Source organism: Micropterus salmoides, unplaced genomic scaffold (genome assembly GCF_014851395.1).
Source record: "Micropterus salmoides isolate LMB-PRFRI ecotype aquatic unplaced genomic scaffold, ASM1485139v1 Ms_hic_scaffold_7, whole genome shotgun sequence".
Taxonomy (NCBI): Eukaryota; Metazoa; Chordata; class Actinopteri; order Centrarchiformes; family Centrarchidae; genus Micropterus; species Micropterus salmoides.
The window spans coordinates 9596289-9617361 of record NW_024044459.1 but is presented as its reverse complement, the minus strand read 5'-3'; the positions used below and the strand labels follow the sequence as shown (position 1 = coordinate 9617361).

General features: G+C 40.6%; 1 protein-coding gene across 1 annotated transcript in view; it reads right to left on the bottom strand.

Moving 5' to 3' along the window:
- The window catches only part of fras1 (Fraser extracellular matrix complex subunit 1), a 246426-nt gene that overhangs the window by 93058 nt on the left and 132295 nt on the right, over positions 1-21073 (bottom strand). The window contains 5 exon segments of the mRNA XM_038703512.1: positions 4105-4251; positions 7768-7908; positions 17521-17688; positions 17802-17942; positions 18574-18714. Coding sequence (XP_038559440.1) covers positions 4105-4251; positions 7768-7908; positions 17521-17688; positions 17802-17942; positions 18574-18714 — 738 coding nt within the window.

The following is a 21073-nucleotide window of genomic DNA, read 5'->3' as shown; positions in this document are numbered from 1 at the left end:
CCAACATATTCATTCAAACCAAATAGACATTCAGTCTGTGGGAGGGGCCAGCAGCCATTGGGTATGGCTCTACAAGCTAATTTCCATCTCTATGTTGGGGTATGAACCACCAGAGAGAGGGAAAAGTGCACCATCAGCCACTTTTGATGACTGGGAAATTCTAATCTATGCAGTTAGAAAAAGGTTACACATGTGCATTTCCCATGTTTATTATACTCATGATCTGTGTCACAAAACAGGTGAGCTAGTGGTTCCTAGTAGGTCTAGTCTGTTACTACTGATGCCTTACCAGTGATGTGACACTTCCTCCTCTATAGTGAAGGTCATGGCTTTGTCAAGGAAATGTATTCATCTTTTAGGGAGCAGGAATGCATAACTGTCCACTATTTTAAGAAAGATCATGTGTGCAATGTTGGCATTTTGGATTAATTTAATTTAATTACACCCATAAGATTTTTGTGCACATTTGTAAATTTTAATAAAATTTTCAGTTAATCAAATGATTAAAATTAGGCTTCATCTTCTGGGGACAATGAACAGAACATTATGTAACTGCGCATTTGGAGAAGAAATCAGAAAACGGAAATCCCTTTTACCCCACTGACAGTGTAAACAAACCACTACCCATGAAACAAACATGACAGGATGTGTATTGATCAGCGTAAATAGACTGTGACAAGATAAGATACTGTCAAGATAATGATACTATGTAAGTGTCTTGAAAAATAATGTTCTGTTCCCATCATTTGTGACAGTATGTTGCTGAAATTTACACACAAATTGTGAAAGAAATAATTTAGAAAACTTCTCCACCTGACTTTGGATCAACCAGTCAGGTCCATAACACGCATTGTTGAGATGTGGATGTGTTTGCCCATAACAACCTTTTCTGCATAGGTTCACAAAGATGTTTACGTGTACCACAATAATTCCAGCTCTATGCTTAAAGTTGCACAACAGTCAGAATCTGGTCACTTTCACCAAGTGGTATGAGTTTACAGAATCAGAGTACAATACAGTACATCCAACCTACATACTCTACAGGCTCTTTGCATCTCAACACACCTCTGATATTTCTCAGCTCTACCATGTCCCTAGTTCCCATCATTCACCTGGGACTGTTTATAACTGTCATAATTTAAGCAGCCTGAGTCACGGTTGGCTCAGTCAACATTGAGGATAATGACACAAGAAAATGGAAAGAAAGCTAGCAGAGCCAACTAAAAGGTTCCATTCAATCAGAAACACTGGCCCAACTAGGGTTGGGCGATGTCTACTGATGTCTAATTCCGTTCAAATTCCTGCTTGAATTCCAAGAAATGTGAGAAGCATATTTAAAATCTATAATAATGTTCATGTTGATTAAAACCTGATGGACGATGGCATTTATCGGCCCAACAACAACAAATGTGACATCTTTGACTTTTTTTTTTCATTACTGTGTCTTTTTATGGGTAGAGATATAGGTTTCAGTCTCCAATATATGTGGGCACTTCTGCAAAAACATAAATCACAAATGAGCTGCAGTTCAGGACTGCGCATGATGGCCTGTCAGATAAGAGCTTTTTAATGACAAGCGCTTGTGGAATTTGGTTAATCATGTGGCTGGACTGGCCGTAATATGTATGCGACAAGAATGTTGCTGCTGTCAAATGCAAATCAAATGTGAGTTCCTGTGGAGAGACACAGACAGGAAGAAACACAAAGAGAGAGAGTGAGAGACAAGACGGACAGGGGGAGAATAAGAGGAGACAGCCAATAGGGAGACATCTGCCTCTGAAGGCTGCTCTCATATGAACTCGTGATTGAGAGCGAAAGCCTCATCGCCTTAAGAGGTTATGTAACAGCGACGGTATCACTGGGTGGACAGAGGTAATCCCAGGCTGTGTGTGTCTATGTTTGTGTGTTTGTGAGCATGAGAAATAGTGTGGGTGTGTGTGACGTAAAGTAGGGATGAATAAAGCAATAAAAATAATGTGTCAAGAGGGAACTCTGTGTATAAGTGTGTGTGTGTGTGTGTGTGTGTGTGTGTGTGTGTGTCCTGGGCCAGGCAGAAATGATGACCCCAGTATTTCTATGGCCCAGAAGTGCCACAAGGCATCTTTTATTAACTAGAACTTGGCTGAGCTTGACCTATTTGAGATTAAGTTGTGTGTGTGTGTGTGTGTGTGTGTGTGTGCATGTGTGTGTTTGCAAACAAATATGTGTGTTTACACATGCTTATCTGCTTGTGTGTGTGCGAGCCAGCAGTGTGTGTCTGCACACATATGTACGTGTGTGTGTGTGTGTGTGTGTGTGTGTGTGTGTGTGTGTGTGTGTGTGTGTGTGTGTGAGCTAAAATGTGGTTGCAGTTTCAAACAGTGTGTGTCATCAAAAACTGTAATTAAAAGTCAATGCCTCCATTTTTTCCCTCAGACTCTGTTTACCCCCCTGCTATCTCTTCCATGCTGGCTTCCCATCGTGTAAACACGCCAGTTTTTAATTTACAGCCAGCGGTCCAGATAGGTAAAAACTCATTTCATTACCCAGCAAGAAGGAGGCGGACAACAGCATGGGCTACCTTTACAATCAAACGCTCCAATCTTACCTATACTATTTATCTTCTGTCTGGTAGTTTATCATATTTTGGCTGCCAAAGACAAACAGAATTTTGTGTGTATGATAGCAAGAGAAGAGAGTCGGGGAGGTGTGAAGCATCTTAGGCGTGGTGTTTATTAGCAAAGATCTAAAGAGAGTTTGTCTTTATCCCGGTGGATTTTTTATGTGGAGTTTCTCTGAAAAGCATAACTGTAAGCGAGAAACTCATTAAAAGTTTCTTTCTTTTTTTATTACACCAAGAGGTGGAAATAGGTTTATGGAAAGTATGAAAAGTTTTCTCCATTTTGCGGTAAATTCCTATTTCAAACTTCTCTTTTATGGAAATCTTCCTCAATATAGAAACACAAGATTTACTCCAAAGTTTCTGTAGGTTTATGTTATTGCTATTAGTTCTAATTATTAATTATTTTTTTCATTAGTATGGTATGGCTACTACAATACCTTCAACTGTTTTCTTTTTTTGAATTGTTATGGAGAAGAAACCAATCAGATTTGCAGCATACGCTTCGGTATAGCAAACTGGGAACAAAATAGCAGTAAATATAATTTCTACAAAGTGTAATCTTACAGCTCATTGTTAGCGATGCACAAAACAGAAAATAAGGTCCAGTGATCGCATTTGTATTATTGAAATGCACCTTGGGATTGGTAATAAACTTCTCTGCTTAAATGTTTAAGTACACAGGCTTTCACCTGTGATTCAATGATTCACCCAGTTTTATGTCTATCCAAAACTGTCAGTCACCAAAGTCTGTCTATTGGAAAAGTTTTTTAGATGCCATATAATTCCATTCTCTAGTTTATTTGCAGACGGCTGACTGCAGCAGCTGCTATAATTCAAATTACAGTAGATAATGAAAGCATTATGGTTCTAATCCTGCCAACTGGTCTGACTCGGCCGATATCAGTGATTTTAGGTAGGTGAGAGTGAATCAGGATCAAGTCCAGCTGTGATGATAGGCTGTGATTTCTGTAATTATTTGGAAAGTGCTTTGAAAAAAGGATGGACTTGTGTGCCACAATATAAAATTCAACACAAATCTTGTCTTTTGATCAGCTGCTGTCTTTACCCCACTCTTTGTTCTTTGCAGAGATTTCAGCAAACACACACAAAACGGTGACTCGTTACTTAAGCGTGCAGTTCTGCACATCATTTTAGACCCAACAATTCAAAAGAAACAGATGGCAGGAGCTTTTAAGTAAAGCATCTATTTTACAAAGATGGTTGGCATATCTCATGCATAATGCAGGTTATTGGAGCTACACGCACATCTACAAAACTTGTTACGTCTCTGCATGTGTGATCAAGCAAAGCTCAGCGGGCAGAGCAAGGCACTAACCCTGGCAGAGTTGGTAGTTCTATTCCCACGGGGGGCACTCTGGTTAAAAATACAAGCACTTATGACAGAGTGTGAGATGAAAGCTTTGCACAAATGGCATACAAATGTGCAAGACACCATCCACACACCCAAACACAGACACACATTTACACACAGGGTGACTTACTGAGGCACTCTCCAGTGACGGCGTTGAGGAAATGCCCTTCTTGGCAGCTCATCCTGCAGTAGCCGCTCTGTAGCGAGGCCAGCGAGGGGCAGGAGGTGCAGTCGGCTTGGGAGGGCCCGGAGCAAGATTGGCAGGACGGGTGGCATGCTTGGAGGTTGAGGACACAGGGAGGAGAGGGAGGACAGGGAATGGGGGGTGGGGGGTATGGGAGAAAATAGGTTAAAGTTGTAATGAAAGTTAGGTGAGAAGGACAGAGGAGACAGGAAAGGCGCAATGGAGGGAAGAAAGGATGTAGGAGGAGTAATGTGGGGGAAAGGAGGCATGGAAGAGAAGAGAGTTGAAAAAAGGAGGCGAGGGAGAAGGGTGGGGAAAGACAGAGAGGAAGGAGAGAAGAGGGGATAAATGAGAAGGAGAGGAGAAGAGAGAGTTTGGAGTTAAGGAAAGGAGAATAGAAAAGAAGATTGAAACGGGAAAAAATGGGATTTAAGAGAAAGAAGAAGAGGAAGAAGAGGGTATGAACATATGACAGAGGTTTTTATTAAGCACTGTAACTGTGTTTCCAACCATCAAGCACATTGTAAGCTTTTGAGGTGTTAGTCATTAGGTACTAACACTAATGCACTATTTGGTATTATGGCCATCCACTCACAAAAGAGAGGGAAATCAGGTACAACATTTGCAGCAGACAGATATTTAAGAAATAATTTTCCAGAGTGAGAACCTTTACACAACCATTTGGTCAAAGTTGGTATTCATTCAGTTCCTGTCACTGTTTACCACACTGTGTCTTTATCCAGAAAAACTCTCATGTAAGAAATGTTTTCAAACCCACCAAACCCTTACCCTATTCCTAACTGACAATTTATTACGCAAAATTGTATGGAAACCCTTTTCCACAGCCTTAAAACGCATGTTATTAATAAACCCATGCAAAGACAGGCGCCACCACAATCTATCTGCTTCTTGTGTTTAAACTAACTAACACTGTATTAATTAATATATATTTAGAAGTTAATTGGAGGCAGAGGAACTCCAAAACAAGCTAAAAACAAACATCCTTAACATATTATCATCTTATAAAGCTGTTATAGCAGATATGTAAGCAAATAGTTGCCAAGTTACACATCTACCACACACAAAGCAACGTCATCATTCATTTAGATCTGTTTTTCTAATTTCTAGCCACCTGATCCTGAATCCAATATTTCCTCTCCCTTTAGCTCTGCTTTAGATCTAGATGTTCCTCTTTCTTAACCAGCTGGTGGGTTAATCAGAGCTTATTTGCCTGTCAGCAAACAGGGTTGAGAAAAACTCTGAGATTGAAACTTACAGTAAAACTAAAATTTCAAAAAACTATTAAACAAAAGAGAGCTTAAAAGAAATGCAGAGTTGATGATAATTCTTGCGGTCTTCTCATCATGAGCCACCCTTTCACATTACTCATAGTCATTTGATTAATTGCCATTATAAAAAAAATATTGATTAAAAGGAGCTTTAACTACACATTGTTTATTGCCAAGCGTGAAAAGTCACCAGCACCAAAACTTTGTAGTAAAAGTTTACTATCTTTCAGACAGAAATACAATACCTCTTCAAGGTATCTGGGTAGCTTCTAATGAGCCAATCAACACTGAGGGCCAAGTAAGCAAACCCTATTTATTTTGGTATCCCGGGGAGAAAGGAAATCCGAGCCCATCATTCTTCTTAAGTGTCTAGGTATCTGTCTGTGTCTGCCATTTCAATAACTCAGCCAGAGTTTGAAGATTCAATGATGTTTTCCAAAGGTTTATGTTTTCCTCAAGATAAACAAGAAAAATGAGTACGCCTCAAGACAACACTGATAGATGGGAGATAGAAGGGGTCATCTTGCTTTAAATGAGGTCAGAGATGGTAAACTGAGCAGATGTAATGAATGGGAGATTAGAACAAATGGATTTTCATTAAAGAGGCGGTGGGGGGACATGCAGAAGAGCCCTGTCCCCCCAGCTATTTCAGTTGTTAACATGCTGTATTAGCTATTGTACATGTAACACCACATGTTTATATTTTATCTACGGTATTTAGCTTGCTGCTATGTAGAGCTTTTGATGTCTAGGATTAAATCTGACCTTGAAGTACACCTTCACTGATCATCACCAATCTGTTCAAAACTTTCACCACAGGCCTTATCTGACAAAAAATGAAATTATGTGGTGAACACTAACAAGATTTTTAACACCTATCTCCGAAGTTAGCCAAACAAATTTTGTGTCAAAGTTTTGAGCCAGTCAGTGTTGAGATTGTCCGGACGTCACTGATGGTTTCGGAACATTGTGTGGAGAGGACCGGGCAGAGAGGAGGAGAAAAATGCCGCTGGCCTACGGAGAACTGCTAGACTTGGGGGAGAAGTCGAGGACAGAGCAGCACTGCAGCTTTTGAACACATAAACACCCAAAGTCGGATTGGATTATGCCCTGAAGACTACGCTGTTTACCCGCGGGATGAGCTTGGAGTTAACTGCTTTCATTAAATTAGCTTTTTACTTTAGTTTTTGGGATTCCAACATTGATTTATCTTCACTGGAACTTCTCGGCAGCGATCTTCCGTGCACATCCGGTTCCACTGATGTTGTTAGCGTCGAGCACCCGGAGCTCTGTTGGACTACTACTTCATGTACTTTGGGTTCATACAGCTGTAGTAATCACGGATTGTGTTTATTTGCGTTATGTTATTGTGTGTGAACACTTGTCAGTAGTCCAGCGATAAACAAGAGGAGAGGATTAAATTCGCGTTTGGTCTGAATGCACAGTCAGTGTCAGTACAATTACAGTTTTGCTAATGTATGGTGTATCTTATTTTAAATTTTAAATGGTCTATATTCATTCAAAGAAAACCTGCCTACCTTCATGAAAACTGCTGGAATCGTACCTTTATTATTTGAATTTTGTTTGCATTAGACTTCCTCGCAATATGCAGAAGATATTTTATTCCTCTGTTCCTTCCAGCAAAAGTGTCTCAGTGGTGTTAACCACGTGCACCTGTCAATCAGGAAAAAACATTTTGGACATGTTTTCTTACTTACACTACTGTGGAAACAAGTTTCTATGGGTCAAAGAAGGTGAGCCAATAATTGCAATGTTTTACAGCATCTGTGGTTTATTATTGATTAAAGTTTTAGACCGAGGCATCAACAGCTGCAGGCAAGCTACAGTCCATAACAACAGTAATAATAGTCCCACTGGTGTGAGAATAACATTTATCTTGATCATAGTCTTATTGGTGTAGAGGTACTATTAATGACAATGACAACAGTGATTGTTTAATTATATTTGAGGAAGTTAAAGCATCTGTTACATAACTGTATTATAAAACACTATAATAGGCATGAACACCAAGAATCAAGATTTGCAAGAAAATAGAGTGGAGATTTCACGGATAGTGAAATCTGTGTGTGTGTGTGCTATTGCACTGCTTTCTTTGTGAGAAACAGCTTCTGACATTGAGAGTAAGGACATCTTTGGAAAGCAAGGACATTTTGTCCCGTCCTCACCTTTTCAAAGGGCTGTATAAGAGTTTTGGTTTTAGGGTTATGGTTTAAGGTTAAGCTGGGGACAAGTGGATGTATCATGTAAATTGGTGTCCTCACAAATATAAAAATAAAAATATGTGCGTGTTCCCTCTCACCTTGGCACTGGTTGTCCTGGATGAAGAAGCCTTGCGGGCAGCTTGAGACACAGCGGCCCTCGTGCAGGCTGGATGGAGAGGGACAGGACGTACAGTTGTCTGCAGATGGCCCAGTACAGAGCCAGCAAGAGGGATCACACTCTGAAAAGGACACAAAGAACAGTTTTCATATTCACCACAAAAAAACAACATTTAAAGCCATGGCCAGAGACAAAGGGTGTTCGAGCCCCAACTGTGCTTCCTCACCACTTTCCCATAGACTCAATGAGAAGAATAAAGTGATAAAATGAGTGGCCTACTCATTTTTACTATTAAGCACCCAGGAGCAACCTGGACTGTACTGTTAGGGTGGGAAGTCAACTGAGGATTGTTTTGCTGTGTATATTACTAATTTAGATCTACTGTAGAAATGCAGATTATGTGCATCAAATCTGAATGAAGGATGACTGCTCTTATTGCTGTAAAGGTATACACTTAAAAATAAAAACAAGTGAAGTCTATACATCTAGGCCTGAACTGCAGCCCATTTTGCCACTATATTTGTTATCCTGCGGCCACACTACTGTATCTTGTTCCATCCCAGTTGGCATTTTTTGGAATCTGATTCTCAATAGATTTTATTCAGCTCTGCCACTTAGAAGTAATGTAACACTCACATGAGGACAGCAGCCAGCTTCACCAATCAGAAGTTACGCATTAACACCAGAGTCAGTGCCAACTCAGAGAGCCTGATCCAAGAGGGCCACAAGCCAGCAAATACTTCTGAAATATGCTCCACTCCTTAGTTTGGACTATTTAGTATAGAGAATGAAATAAAACTTCCACACGGATCATTTTAGGATGATTCATTTCTGAAGAATTTGGAAGTTGCAGGTAGGGAGATAAAGCTACACCAGGTAACTTTGCTCCAAATAAAAGCAAGGAAATAAATATGTAATTAATCAATAATAGGCAGAGGAAACTAATTCAATTTTAATTTAGAAGTAAAGATAAAGATAACAATATAAGAATACATTTGACTTAGTTTGCTGGCTTCTTTTCACAGTTGCGTTTTTAACCAGTAATTCAGCTTTATGTGTGATGTTTTGGGCAACTGCAACATTGCTTCTTTTTTTACACTTGGCTTCAAATCCATGCAACCGCTCGGTCCCTGGATTATTTACCCTTTCCCTAGATGCCCCGACACCCTTCAATCCACACCACTGCTGCCCTGAAAGCGGCCTTTTGTGCAGCCTTTGATGTCTGTTTTGGCAGCACGAAGACAAATAGCTGAGCAGCGCTATCAGCTCTGGCAGCCAAGAACCCAACGACGGCTGGAGGTGGTGGTGGGAATGAAAGACAAAAGGCCTGTCACCAACCGGCCAGGAGCACCAAGTGTGTTTGTGTATGCACTGAATTAAGTGTGTGTTTATAATTACTCCTCTCTGGATTCTTTGAGAGGGCTGTCAGCTGTATCCGGCTCTTGTTTACATTCTGCATGACAGCCACTGGCAGGAGCATGCTGGTGCTCTACCTGAGCCAACACTGTAGTGTGTGTGTGTGTTTGTGTGTGTGTGTGTGTGTGTGTGTGTGAACCTACAGAAACATTTACCCTTTAGGAACACCTCAGCGTCAGAGTGACAACCTTCAAATGTCACGACAGTTACAGTCAAAACCATCAATCTGACGTCCCATCATCGCCCACCTTTTCCTCGCTGCCTACCCATAATCCCCTTGTTCTCCATCAAATATGGCAACTTAATTGGTTAGCTGAGATGAGAAGACAAACTATATGTTTCCGTAATTGGGTTTACCACCCACCAACATGTCTGTTCATCCGTAAACACACCACCAACTAGGACTCATCTTGGTCCGATGTTCACATTCAGTTCGCACAAACCTTAATATCAACAGTCAAAAAAAAAACACACACACTTAGAGGCATATTAAAGGAGTTTCCTGTCAAACTTATTTGATTAATGAGAGGAGAGAATAAGAATGATAGGCAGCCTCTCATTCTTTTATTGCAGCATGGATATCTAATTTGTTAAAAACGCATACTGATTCCTGTAATACCCAAATTCATGTGCGCAGGCGTTCTCATCACACATTATCTGGCTCATGCGCTCAAAGAGTCGGATTCATTACTTTGTTTCGCGCTGATAGGGTCATAATTTAAGGTGGACGCAGTCGATGAGTTTGGGGGTGTGAGTGCTCCTGGGTGCCTTCGACGAATATTCCTCCCGGTACAGCACAGAGCTGATCATTACATTAGTGCAGCAGAGAGTTCTGTGTGCTACACAGCAGAAACACAAGTGGATGGTTATATCTCATTCCTCTGAAGTGTCTTAACGCATCATTCACATTGATTCTGCTGTGTTATGGTATGCACATCTGTGAGAGACAGTTTTGAGGAAATGGCAATGCAACAGACAACTGCTCTGACAGTGGAGCTACAAATACGTTGAGAAAACTCTTGCTGTTCTCAGTCCGACTTGACTGTTATCTAAACTGGAAGTTGTGATCCTGTGTTATAAATCACTTCTATTCATTCTCCTTAATCAATCTGCAGTAACTTACACTCAACTAGTAATGAAAGATATCAGGTTTCCATCTTTCACCTTACCTATTTTCTAACAACTTATTAGGCTATAAGGTCAAAAGGGAAAAGCCTACATGTCATTTTCCCCAGCAGCTTTTCTGGATCTACCTGTGGGTCTCCATGGGGTACCCATCCAGTCAGCTGTGCTGGGAAATCCTCCAAATGTAGGTTGTTACGCCCCACCCTTTGGTGGCAACTTGGGGCGAACAACATCCCAACACTGACCCAAACTTAACACACAAACACCTTTAAAACAACCAAATCAAGGGAATTTATTAACATAACAACACGATAAATTAAGAACACCAAAAACAAAAAAATGCCCAAGCTGAGAGGCAGCAAGACCAGCAGTCCCAAATCAAGAAGCCTCCTTTCTGACGCTTGCGCAGGAGCTTTTAAAGCCCACCTTCCAAGGCCAGGTGGACCTTGTTCAGCAATCATCTGAAGTACTTCAGAGGCAGAACTAGGGGCGGAAAACATGGAGAAAGCACAGAGAACACATACAGTCGTAACAAAGTGGCAATAAGGTGAAGAGGTATCCTTACTGGGGGCCACAATTATCACTACTGTTTATTTGTCGTGCAAAGGAGAAGTAAACTGATACAGAGATCCTCCTGAATCACTGAGCTCTTTAAGCACAGTGACCCCCTGCCATCCTTCAGGCAAACCTCATCTCATTCACATACTTCCTGTCAATCTAAAGCCTGTGCCCAAAGCTAAGAGCCGCTCCACAAAATGAACATGTTTAGATTAACATGTTGGAGGTATTTGTTGACCTCTGTGAACCTTGCAGTAATGTTATCAGGCTTTGAAGCTTGTTGCTGGGTCATCAAACCAAACTGGCTACAGGAACAGGGGCCAGGAAAACTAATTTTCAAAAAAGACAAATATGATTCAGATTAAGAGGGACTGGAGAGGACCTCACACTCAAAAAAATAGGCACGAGAGAGGAGCGCATGGACAAGAAACACATTGCATTGCTATTTTGTGTTTGACACCAGCAAAAGTGTCTGGTGCTCGCCTGCTGTGAAAGCTCAAGAGTTCAGGCCAACATGTCCAGCATGATCCAGCAAGCCATAGGTGACATTTTTGACAGACTTTAATGGAGAAAAAAGCCAGACGTAGATTGAAAACAATAGATTGAAAGCAATAAGCAGAATTAGAGTCAAATTCTGAATTTAAAATGGATGAGTTGAAATTTTTCTACTCCAAGCCTCTACAGATTTCAAACACACCCAGGCTTGAGTTGAATTATCTTTCTGTCATACCTCATTTAACATATATCATAACTTCCCTCAATCCCTTCAGTCCCTTAACACCGTCTAAGTGTAAAGCAACGTTACAGAATATCACCACATGCCACAACCTTTATTTGACTTGTATTTGTAACATTAATGCATTAATATTGTTTGCCGCTCCTTATTCCATCTACAGCCTCTATTCCAAAATCTCAAAACAGACAACAACTGTATTGTCTCTGATACTATGAAAAGTGATCCAACACAGTTCAGGTGTGTGTTAACCCTTCCTGTGTGTGACTGTGTGCTGCTGCTCGACCTGCTGATCGAGCAGCATTAAACCTCCTACACAAGCAACTATCTCTGTCTGCACAGGAGGGCTGCTGACTGGAGAGGAGAGGGATTTACAGCCTGGAATTTGCTCTCAGACATCTGATAGCCGTCCACTCCGGCCCACTTAATGTGTGTGTGTGTGTGTGTGTGTGGGGGGGGGGTCTCTAAGTGTGTATGTTTACATGTTTCGCTTCAGGCCAGTAGCTGCTAAGAAGGTCTGAGTATCTGTCAGAGTAACACACACACTCACACACATTTGTACAATGGCCTCCATTGTTGCCAGATGTACACCTGAACCCACTGACACACCACTGAAGCACTGAAGGAAAGCTTTGTTACTGAGAATAGAGGAAAAATAGAACAACTGCTTTACATATTACTGGTAATAGAGCTTTAATGACACGTCATTTATCGAGTTTGATCCTCAGCTCACTGTGTTGAGCCTACTTTAGGAAGCGTAGAATGAAAGAAAACTAGATCTAGATAAGTAGCACTCAGTCAGACACAATAGCTGATGTACGATGTAACTCTATGCTGAGGCAAGCAGTTCAAATCCAATTTTCAGTATAACAAACAAAGACAGTTTTCTGTGTGAGCAGGATACAGCAGAAATCCAATTTGAAGTTTTTAGGCATTGATGAAACATAATTCAAATCACATCACTGAAAATGCTGTTCAAGACATATTCAGGTGTTTTGTAACACACACACAACACAGAACACTAAATATGGAGAGAGGGATACCTGACATTTGTAGCCTTCCACCTGAACGTTGTCTTTTGAAACAAATATATTTAGCTCTAAATGGCTATGAGAAAGAGTGCTGCTGAGACACAAGTCGGGGTCTAATCTACCCTGGCTGGATCTCTGGGTGAGGGTGTCTGATGTATCCAGGCCCTGATGACCCCAGGTTACATTATTGATGATGTGTCGCACTGCACCGAAGGATCTATCACAAAAGGAGGCAAACTCCTCCATCATTACCAGCAACACCGGAGCTCCACAGGGAAGTGTCCTTGGTCGCTTCCTGTTCATCCTCTGCACCAACGACTGTGTAAGTCCCTCACCTGTTACCACATATTTCAAATACTTTGATGATACTGCTACACTTGCACTCCTCAATGACAATTCTCCCACCTACCTCCAACTGAACAGAAGTAAAATTAAAGAACTAGTAGTCAGTGCACCCAGAAAACACAAAACAGCCCAGGACATCTCCCACAACCCCACCTGCATTTAAAACGAACCTGTTGAAATGGTGGTTCAAATACCTTGTACTCACCCTACATTATAAACTAAGTTTTAATCAACACACTACTGACACCCAAAATGCTGTCAACAGAGACTCTCTGGCGTCCGAAATCACTCTCAGTCACCTGCTACTACTGTACAAGAGCATACTCCAACCCATTCTCCTCTATTGCTCCCTGTTTCTTCAATATGTTAACTGCCATCAATAGGAACAAACTTATTCGCATCGCTCGCACCGCATCAAAAATAATTGGCCTTCCTTACACCCAACCTCTCTGATCTCACCAGTAAAGCCACCAAACGTAAAGCACATACTATTGCACAAGAGCCCCAGTGGCCCCCTCGACCCCTTCTTCACACTGCTTCCATCAGGTATCAGATACAGGTCCCAGGAAACTGGGTCCGCTAAAGCAAAAGTTTTGTGCCTTCTGCAGTAGCATCACTAAATGAAGCTCCCCAGCAGTGAATGCAAAGTGTTTTTGTGTATGCTGTTTGGTTAATTTATGTGTATGTATATGTTAGGTATGTCTGAGGCTCTGTACATACTGTGAAGACAAATTTCCTGTGAGGGACAATAAAGATCTACCTTTCTAAATGAAAAAATAATTTACATAAATAACATCAAACAGACTGAATTTCTTCTTGCACTGTAACAAACCTCCACCCATGCTGCAATTTGACTTCCTTTTGCTGGTTAATCTGATGTTTCTCCTTTATACCGTATCTTGTTATTGAGAATACTTTTACAAGACTTGCTATAAACCCGAATTTCCATTTAGTGACAATAGCCTTAAACTTGGAACTGAAACCCACTGTAGCTCCTGGATTGGCTGTGTGTTGGTCCCATGTGATCACAGAGATGAATGGGTGTTAGCGGACACTCCACTTCAGTATGACCCATCGATTTGTCTCCTCCTGGATGATTAAGGGAATCCAATACTGCTAATGGCTCTTCAATACAGGTAAAGTAAACACAATTTTCTCTGGTGCTTGGCACGCTCTGACCTTAGAAGAAAACTGTTGTAAGGAGACAAAACATGCCTAAATGTTTTCAGGTTAAAGATCCCTAAAATCTGCCCCTGCTACAGGGCTACATTTTCGAACTGCCCAAGTTTTATGCAAAATGAAGAATTTTACTTTACAGGCAGACGTAATATAAACAGGAGACCAGAAACTGCAAATATGCATAGGTCTTTGGTCTAGTATAATTATTTTGTGACCCCTAAAAAGGTTGCAAACCCGTACTACTCCCAGCAAACCAGCAGGAAGGTTTTCAGTCTTGTTAATACTCACTCACTTTCCTCTCATAGTGAGAAGCACAGGAATTCTGGGAAAAGTATTAACAACGGAAGCAAATTACAGTGTTTCCAAGCTTTAAGTATCCAGGAACCATCAGCTAACAGGAAACTATAAAGACATTCCTCAGAGCACCCTGTAATTGACATTATCACAAAACTGTACTCCTACCTTGAAACGCAGCTGCTGAGAGACTTTAAACACACAACAAGGACTTATCTGAAGCAACAACGTGTGATATCCAAGTATATCCAGCTGCAGCCGCAGCACAAACGTGAAGGAGGATGAAGGAAGTGGAACTTCCAAATATGGTTTGTCACTGAAGAGACCGCGGCCAAAACATGACATTTATCCCAGCCGCCCGGCCCACGTATGTGCCCAAAGTATACAACTATATCCAGCTGCGGCCATGCAGATCCTCCAAACAACGCCTATTATCATAATTTGTTAGCGGGAAGGAAGTAATGCAGCTGCAGATCTCCAATGTTCATGCTTTGAAATCAGTTAAAACCAGTTTCAAGTTTTCATGATAAACAATAGGACAGTCCAACAGTGAATGAATACAAAAGCTTTTTATAGTATTTTAATTTCCCGAATGTGTGTCTGTGTTTGCTACATAAACAATGGATACTGCAACACTGTGTGTACCTTTAGGCTCACACCTCCTGTATCTTACATTTTAGGGAGATCGATGTTCCCTACAACAGTCTACGTTGGTTTCTTTTAACCATGACCATAATCTATCCCTAACCTTTACCAAGGTATTTATCTGCCTAAAACTGTTGAAACCATAGTGAACCATACAGATCAGAAATCAGTCCCATGACTTTTCGCAAAGGTGTGGCCTCCAGTGACATGACCGGAAGTTGAGTCGGACTTAAGTCATGAATCTGGTGAGATTAAACTGGACAAAATCAAGAAAGAGTTGAAATGTCTTCCCATAAGTAAAAGGCAAAAACCCTTGCAGCTAGACAACTGTTAGTTTACAGATGACAGATATCATTTCAATCAACCCATCAGCAGCCAATCACATTGTGTGAGCAGGAAAGAAAGGTATGTTTGGCAGTGCAGGCCAGCAGACCAATAGAGAGCCATGGACGTACTGTGAGTAACAAAAAACATACTGCTGCAGAAAACGAATATAACTGCATCACAGAAGTAAAACTTTAAGTCTCACCTGAATAGTTTGCTTTTGAATGCTACCAAGTAATAAATTCACATTTTAAAAAATGTTAATTATTCCTGTACATTTATGAAACTTAATGTTACTTTGTAAAAAAAAAAACCTACAATCACATTGATATTGGTGAAGCGTCTGTTTTGGACTCAAAACACAAAGTTCAGGACATGGTCTGGCTAGGGAATAGTTGGTCTTAACTTGGGACTTGGGATTTTTTATAGATACATTATGAAAGGTACAGACAAATAACAGTGTCCTGCTGATAGGGGCACCAGATGAGACATATTAGTCATTAGTCATCGGTTTTCAAAAGGTAATGTCAAACAGCCTATTTAATGGTTTAGTTTAGAGTACTAGCTGGATATGGTGATGCAAAGGTCATAAATTAGTACAATACGAACAACACACTGAAAAAAAGACTTTCAACAATAACTACTCTAAAAAGGAATGATGAAAACATTGCAATAGACTGAGCGGTATGAGTGCAACATCTTTCTTTGAGATCAGGATCACGTCAGTGGCATCTCATGTTATCAAAACCACTGTTACTGATGCACTCAAACGTCTCTCTCTGTGAAGTAAATACCTGAAATTCAACCTTAATGTACACAGCGGCTTTAATACCACAGTGTGTGCTTTATCTCATTTCAAGTAACAGCAGCTCTGGCAGATGAAAATTGAGCAGAGAGGAAAGTAAAGCTGAACAAAATGCCAGCGTCGGCGAATGACTTGGCTATGCTTGAGGAAGAGACAGCAGGTAGAACAAATACCATTCTCCCTGCCAAATACTGAATGCAGTATGGTCAGTGGGCACAAAGACTGAACAGGGACGTAAGAAGATTGTAGAGCGGTGATTGTGGTAAATGGATAGAATTTCACAGCACACAGTTGGAGGTATGAGGGAGGTAGAGAAAACTGATTACAGTCTTTTCATCTTCCATTTCCTCTCCGTTGTTGTCCTGCTTCATTAAAAAAAAAAAAAAAAAGAGAAACGGGAAAATAACCTCCTGGCAAACTGGCAAGGAGGTAGTAGTTGCAGCAGTGTGTGTTTGTGTGTGTGTTGGTAGGCGGGTGATTATTCTCACTTGACAGACTATCCCCTCAAACCTAAAACCTTAAAAATTAGCCCATTACACGCACAATTTCACACTCACAAACAACCTAATCAGGTGTCTCCACACACACTATCTTCCCTTTCCAAATAGAAACACACCCACAAAGTCTACGCAAACACATGCGATTCTAGATGCCTTCCAAGCACCAAATCAAGACCAAACTTCAGTCTACACGTTTAGTATTGTGTCAAATTAAAATGATATTTTATGACATCATCAAAAAAGTAAGATACACAATTTGAATGAAGTGATTCATCAGATTAAATGAGTAAGTATTCTTTAATAAATTAACTTTCTTTAATGAATGTAAAATCCGAACTGAAGCAGAATATTTCATTAAGATAAAAATCTGTTGTAAATTTTGTAATGAAAAAATCAATCAATCCTACGCAGCCACCACTGGATTATAATTCTGAAAATAGAATAATACTAATAATAATATTTAGAGGCTCCCTCCTCAAAAATATTTGTATTCATTTTCAGTGATGTCATTTGAATTATGTTTCATCCATGCCTAAAAACTTCATTTAGTGTATTCAAATAAAGCCCCTGTTTGCTAAAATAAACAACATTGTGTTTGCTTTATTATTGATTTCCCTTTGTGCTCTGATTGGAGTTTGCTTGGATTCAATAAACTACATTAGTGCTGCTGATTACCTCATCTGTTTTAAAATGCAAAAATGACTTGATTGATAATTGGCTTGGTAAATGAACAGCAAAGATAAAGGAACAAATTAAACCACAAATCTTATGTACTCACCTCTGCATGTCTGCATGTAATCCAGAAACCTGTGAGCGGGACATCCAGCTGTGCAGACGCCGTGCTGGAGGTGACTGGACTGCGGCAGGAGGGCTTCCTCTGGTTTGAGACAGCGGAGGCAGTCTGAGGCCAAGGGTCCCACACAGGAACGACAAGAGGGATGACAATCTAAAAGCAGGGGAGATGAAAGGTCAAAAGGGCAGACTGACAGTGGTAGAAATTTATAAAGCGCTTTTTACGGGCATGTATAATTTAGAAAGACTTAAGATATAAGCTCTTACTGTGGCAGGTGTTGTCCTGGGAGTAGAGTCCCTCCCCACAGGTCTCCACACACTGGCCTTGGTGGAGAAGGAGCCCAGATGGGCACAAGGTACACTGGGATACTGAGGGACCCCAACAGGCAGCGCAGGAGCTGTGGCAGCCTGAGAAGAAAAGGAAAATAGAAGAACTGAACCAAAACTGTTGGTTTAAAGATGGTTAATACCTCATGATATTTAACTTGTCTATGATGCTTGAAGTGGATTACAAGCATTATAGCAATGTAGCAAGACCTTTAATGTTTGTGCATAAACAACAAAGGAGATTGCTTGAGGGACAGTGGGTTTTAATCCCAGAACTTTCACTTCATAAACAAGTTACTTCACCTGATTTTATATTTAAAATTTTGAAAGACCAGAGATCTAAAACAAATAATTAAAGTACAAACAATAGTTAAATATTGTTTCCATGTTTCCGTTGGTTACATTTTCTTATTATACAAAAAACGTCAATTTAATACTGTTTCCAACTGTTAAATGATACAAACCACACCCAAACACCAAGAGAGTATGACAACGAATGAAAACTACACCATGATGAAACTAATTTAGTAATGACAGTTTGACAGGATATAAGGAGCAACAAACAAAACAAGATAAACCTTAAGTTTCAGGTGACATAATGATGGACTATTTGGAAATAGATAGATTTGACAACATTTTCATGTAAACATGCCAAATAACATACACATTTAAAATATTTGTGTCTGTTTGAGGTGTTGAAGATTTAGCCTACCTCTGCATCTGCTGTGGTTATCGGGGTAATGCTTAGCTGGACACTGGGAAATACATTTCCCATGATGCAAGGCGGTCCCCCGGGAACAGCTCATACACTTGGGGTTGTCAGGGAAACAGGAGGCACAGGACGAATCACAAGCTGTGAACGTATGTATATGTTACTGGCTTCTGATTGGAATGATAAAATGCATTGTGTTCAATAGAAAAATTAATTTTACTCAAGTATTTATAAAGTCTGTGTGAGACATACTGGATTTCGCTTTGAGAGGAGTTGTTGGCAAGTATGTGTTTAGTTTTTGTAGTAGTGTAGTTGTAGTTTGAACAGTGAAACTTTACAAATTGATAAGATATGAAGAGTCTGTAAAATGTCTACTAAAAAACAAGTCAAAATACATCCAGAAAACAAAAGTAAACTTTGTGTGTGTGTGTGTGTGCGCATCTAATGTTGACACGACACTTTGAAATGTACACATGCTCAAACAGATCTTTGCCTCCATCTCAACAGAGGCTAACATCAGTAAGAGGTATTCCTACGGCATGCTGGAGGGAACAAAAAAGGAAACCTATCAAAATCTAACCCAGGAAGGCCAGAGGACAGAAATCGGGAAGATAAAAACCCTTCAGCTCTCTCCAGATGGTGACATTTTAAACCACGCCTCAAAGCACAAACTGGTGAGTTCTAATGGATTTGACCTTTATCCATAAAGTTCCTCAGGTTTTGATATTTTCTAAAAGAGGGCTCATTGCTGAGTGCTTTAACGCGTCCGTATGAACTGGAGAAAAACATCCTCCAGGTGGTTCTAACCAAAGAAAGAGCTTAGCTATGTGCTGCTAAGTTCAACATGGCCCTGAGGGAGATCTATTCCTGCTCCTCTTCATCTTACCACTCAGAAATAGAAACCATCCATATTCATACAGGATCCCTTTATTCAAATAGCTTCTGAATCCTCATTAGTGCAAGAGAGAACCGCTAATTATTGTATTTTTTCAAATTGTTTGTTTGCCAACTCTGGCTACTGCTGACTTGTCATTTTGGCACCATGTGCTGGCAAGAAGCTCCACAGGGATGCTAAAAAACACAAGCCCAAACAAACCTTCACCTCCAGTTCAACACTAACAATAAACCTGTTATTGTCTCAGATGATGTTTTCTGTTTACGGTATACTGCATTGGCACATTCTGTGACATCTAATTTGTGTGTTTAAATATCAGCTTTCACTCCTCAGCAAACACATTTCAGATGGATGACTGCAGTTTTGTAAGTTGCTTTTTCCTCTTAAATGTTTTTCTTTACATAGCCTTGAGTTTAGAAAACAAAACACACCAAATGACCAATCATGATGTCATCTCAGTGCTTCATAAATGATGCTTTCAGACAGCGTGACAAAGCGTAAGTACTTTACGCTAAAGGTGCCCTTCAGCGTCCGTATGAAACGCCACCATTTGCTACGTCCCAGCAACACAAAGGAGGCTAACCCTACCTGCTAGCACGGCCGATGTGCACAGCTGTAGGGTTAGCTGGTCGAGATGCATAAAGTCAGTGACTTAGGTTTAGGTACTAACATTTCGTGGTGGATGGTTGTGGTAACGTAGCTAGCAAGCTAGTACTTTGGGTCTGTACGAGACGCCCCGGAGCGTCTCATGGAGACACACCCGGTGCGACTCATAGAGATGCTGAAGGGTACTTTTGGGGTCAAATAACTACGTTTTGTCACTTTTTCTGAAAGCGTTAGGCATTAGACGCGGTCTGAAATGACAGTACCACACTTACAATCTGCTTGTTTAAACCTTACTGAAGCTATATCGTCTGTGCATCACAGATTTCACAAAAATCTACCCTAACATATATTTTAGGATACAGAGTTCAAATTAGGGCTGTCTCCGACTAAGGATTTACATAGTCGAATCAGAATCGTCAAGTCCTGCCTACAGTCGACTGATAGTCGAATCATGTGTGCGCGGCGATTGCGAGCCGGGGAGGTTACACAAAGTAGCTCCGCCTTAATCTTGAGAAGCTGCAGAGCTGCAATCTCTATTCATTCAATTTACACTGTAAATTTCCAGCTAAACTGAGGCTTTTTGAAGACCTTTCTCTCTCTCTCCTGCCTGTCATTCATCAGTCTTGTGCAGAGCTGCGTGCATGCCGTGCTGCTGACAATTGCATGCACATCACGGTTCCTCGCTGGTCTAATTCAAGTAGTCGGCTATTTAAAAACGATATGAGATTCTTTGTGTGGTTCATCAACGGTGATAAATTATCCGAAAGTCCCGTTAGGTGTAGACAACTCGGCGCAACACCGGTGAAGCCGGGGCTCAGTCTTTTCAGCAAGTGTTCCTCTTCTGCCACCACACACATACATGCTACGCTTAAACTTGCACACTGACGACCCAGTGTTAGGGTTTCAATTTTGGATTTATTTACGTACTTTAAAAACATTTATTGAAAGTTTTAGTATTTTATTTACAGCATTATATGTTGAAATGTATATTGTAATAGG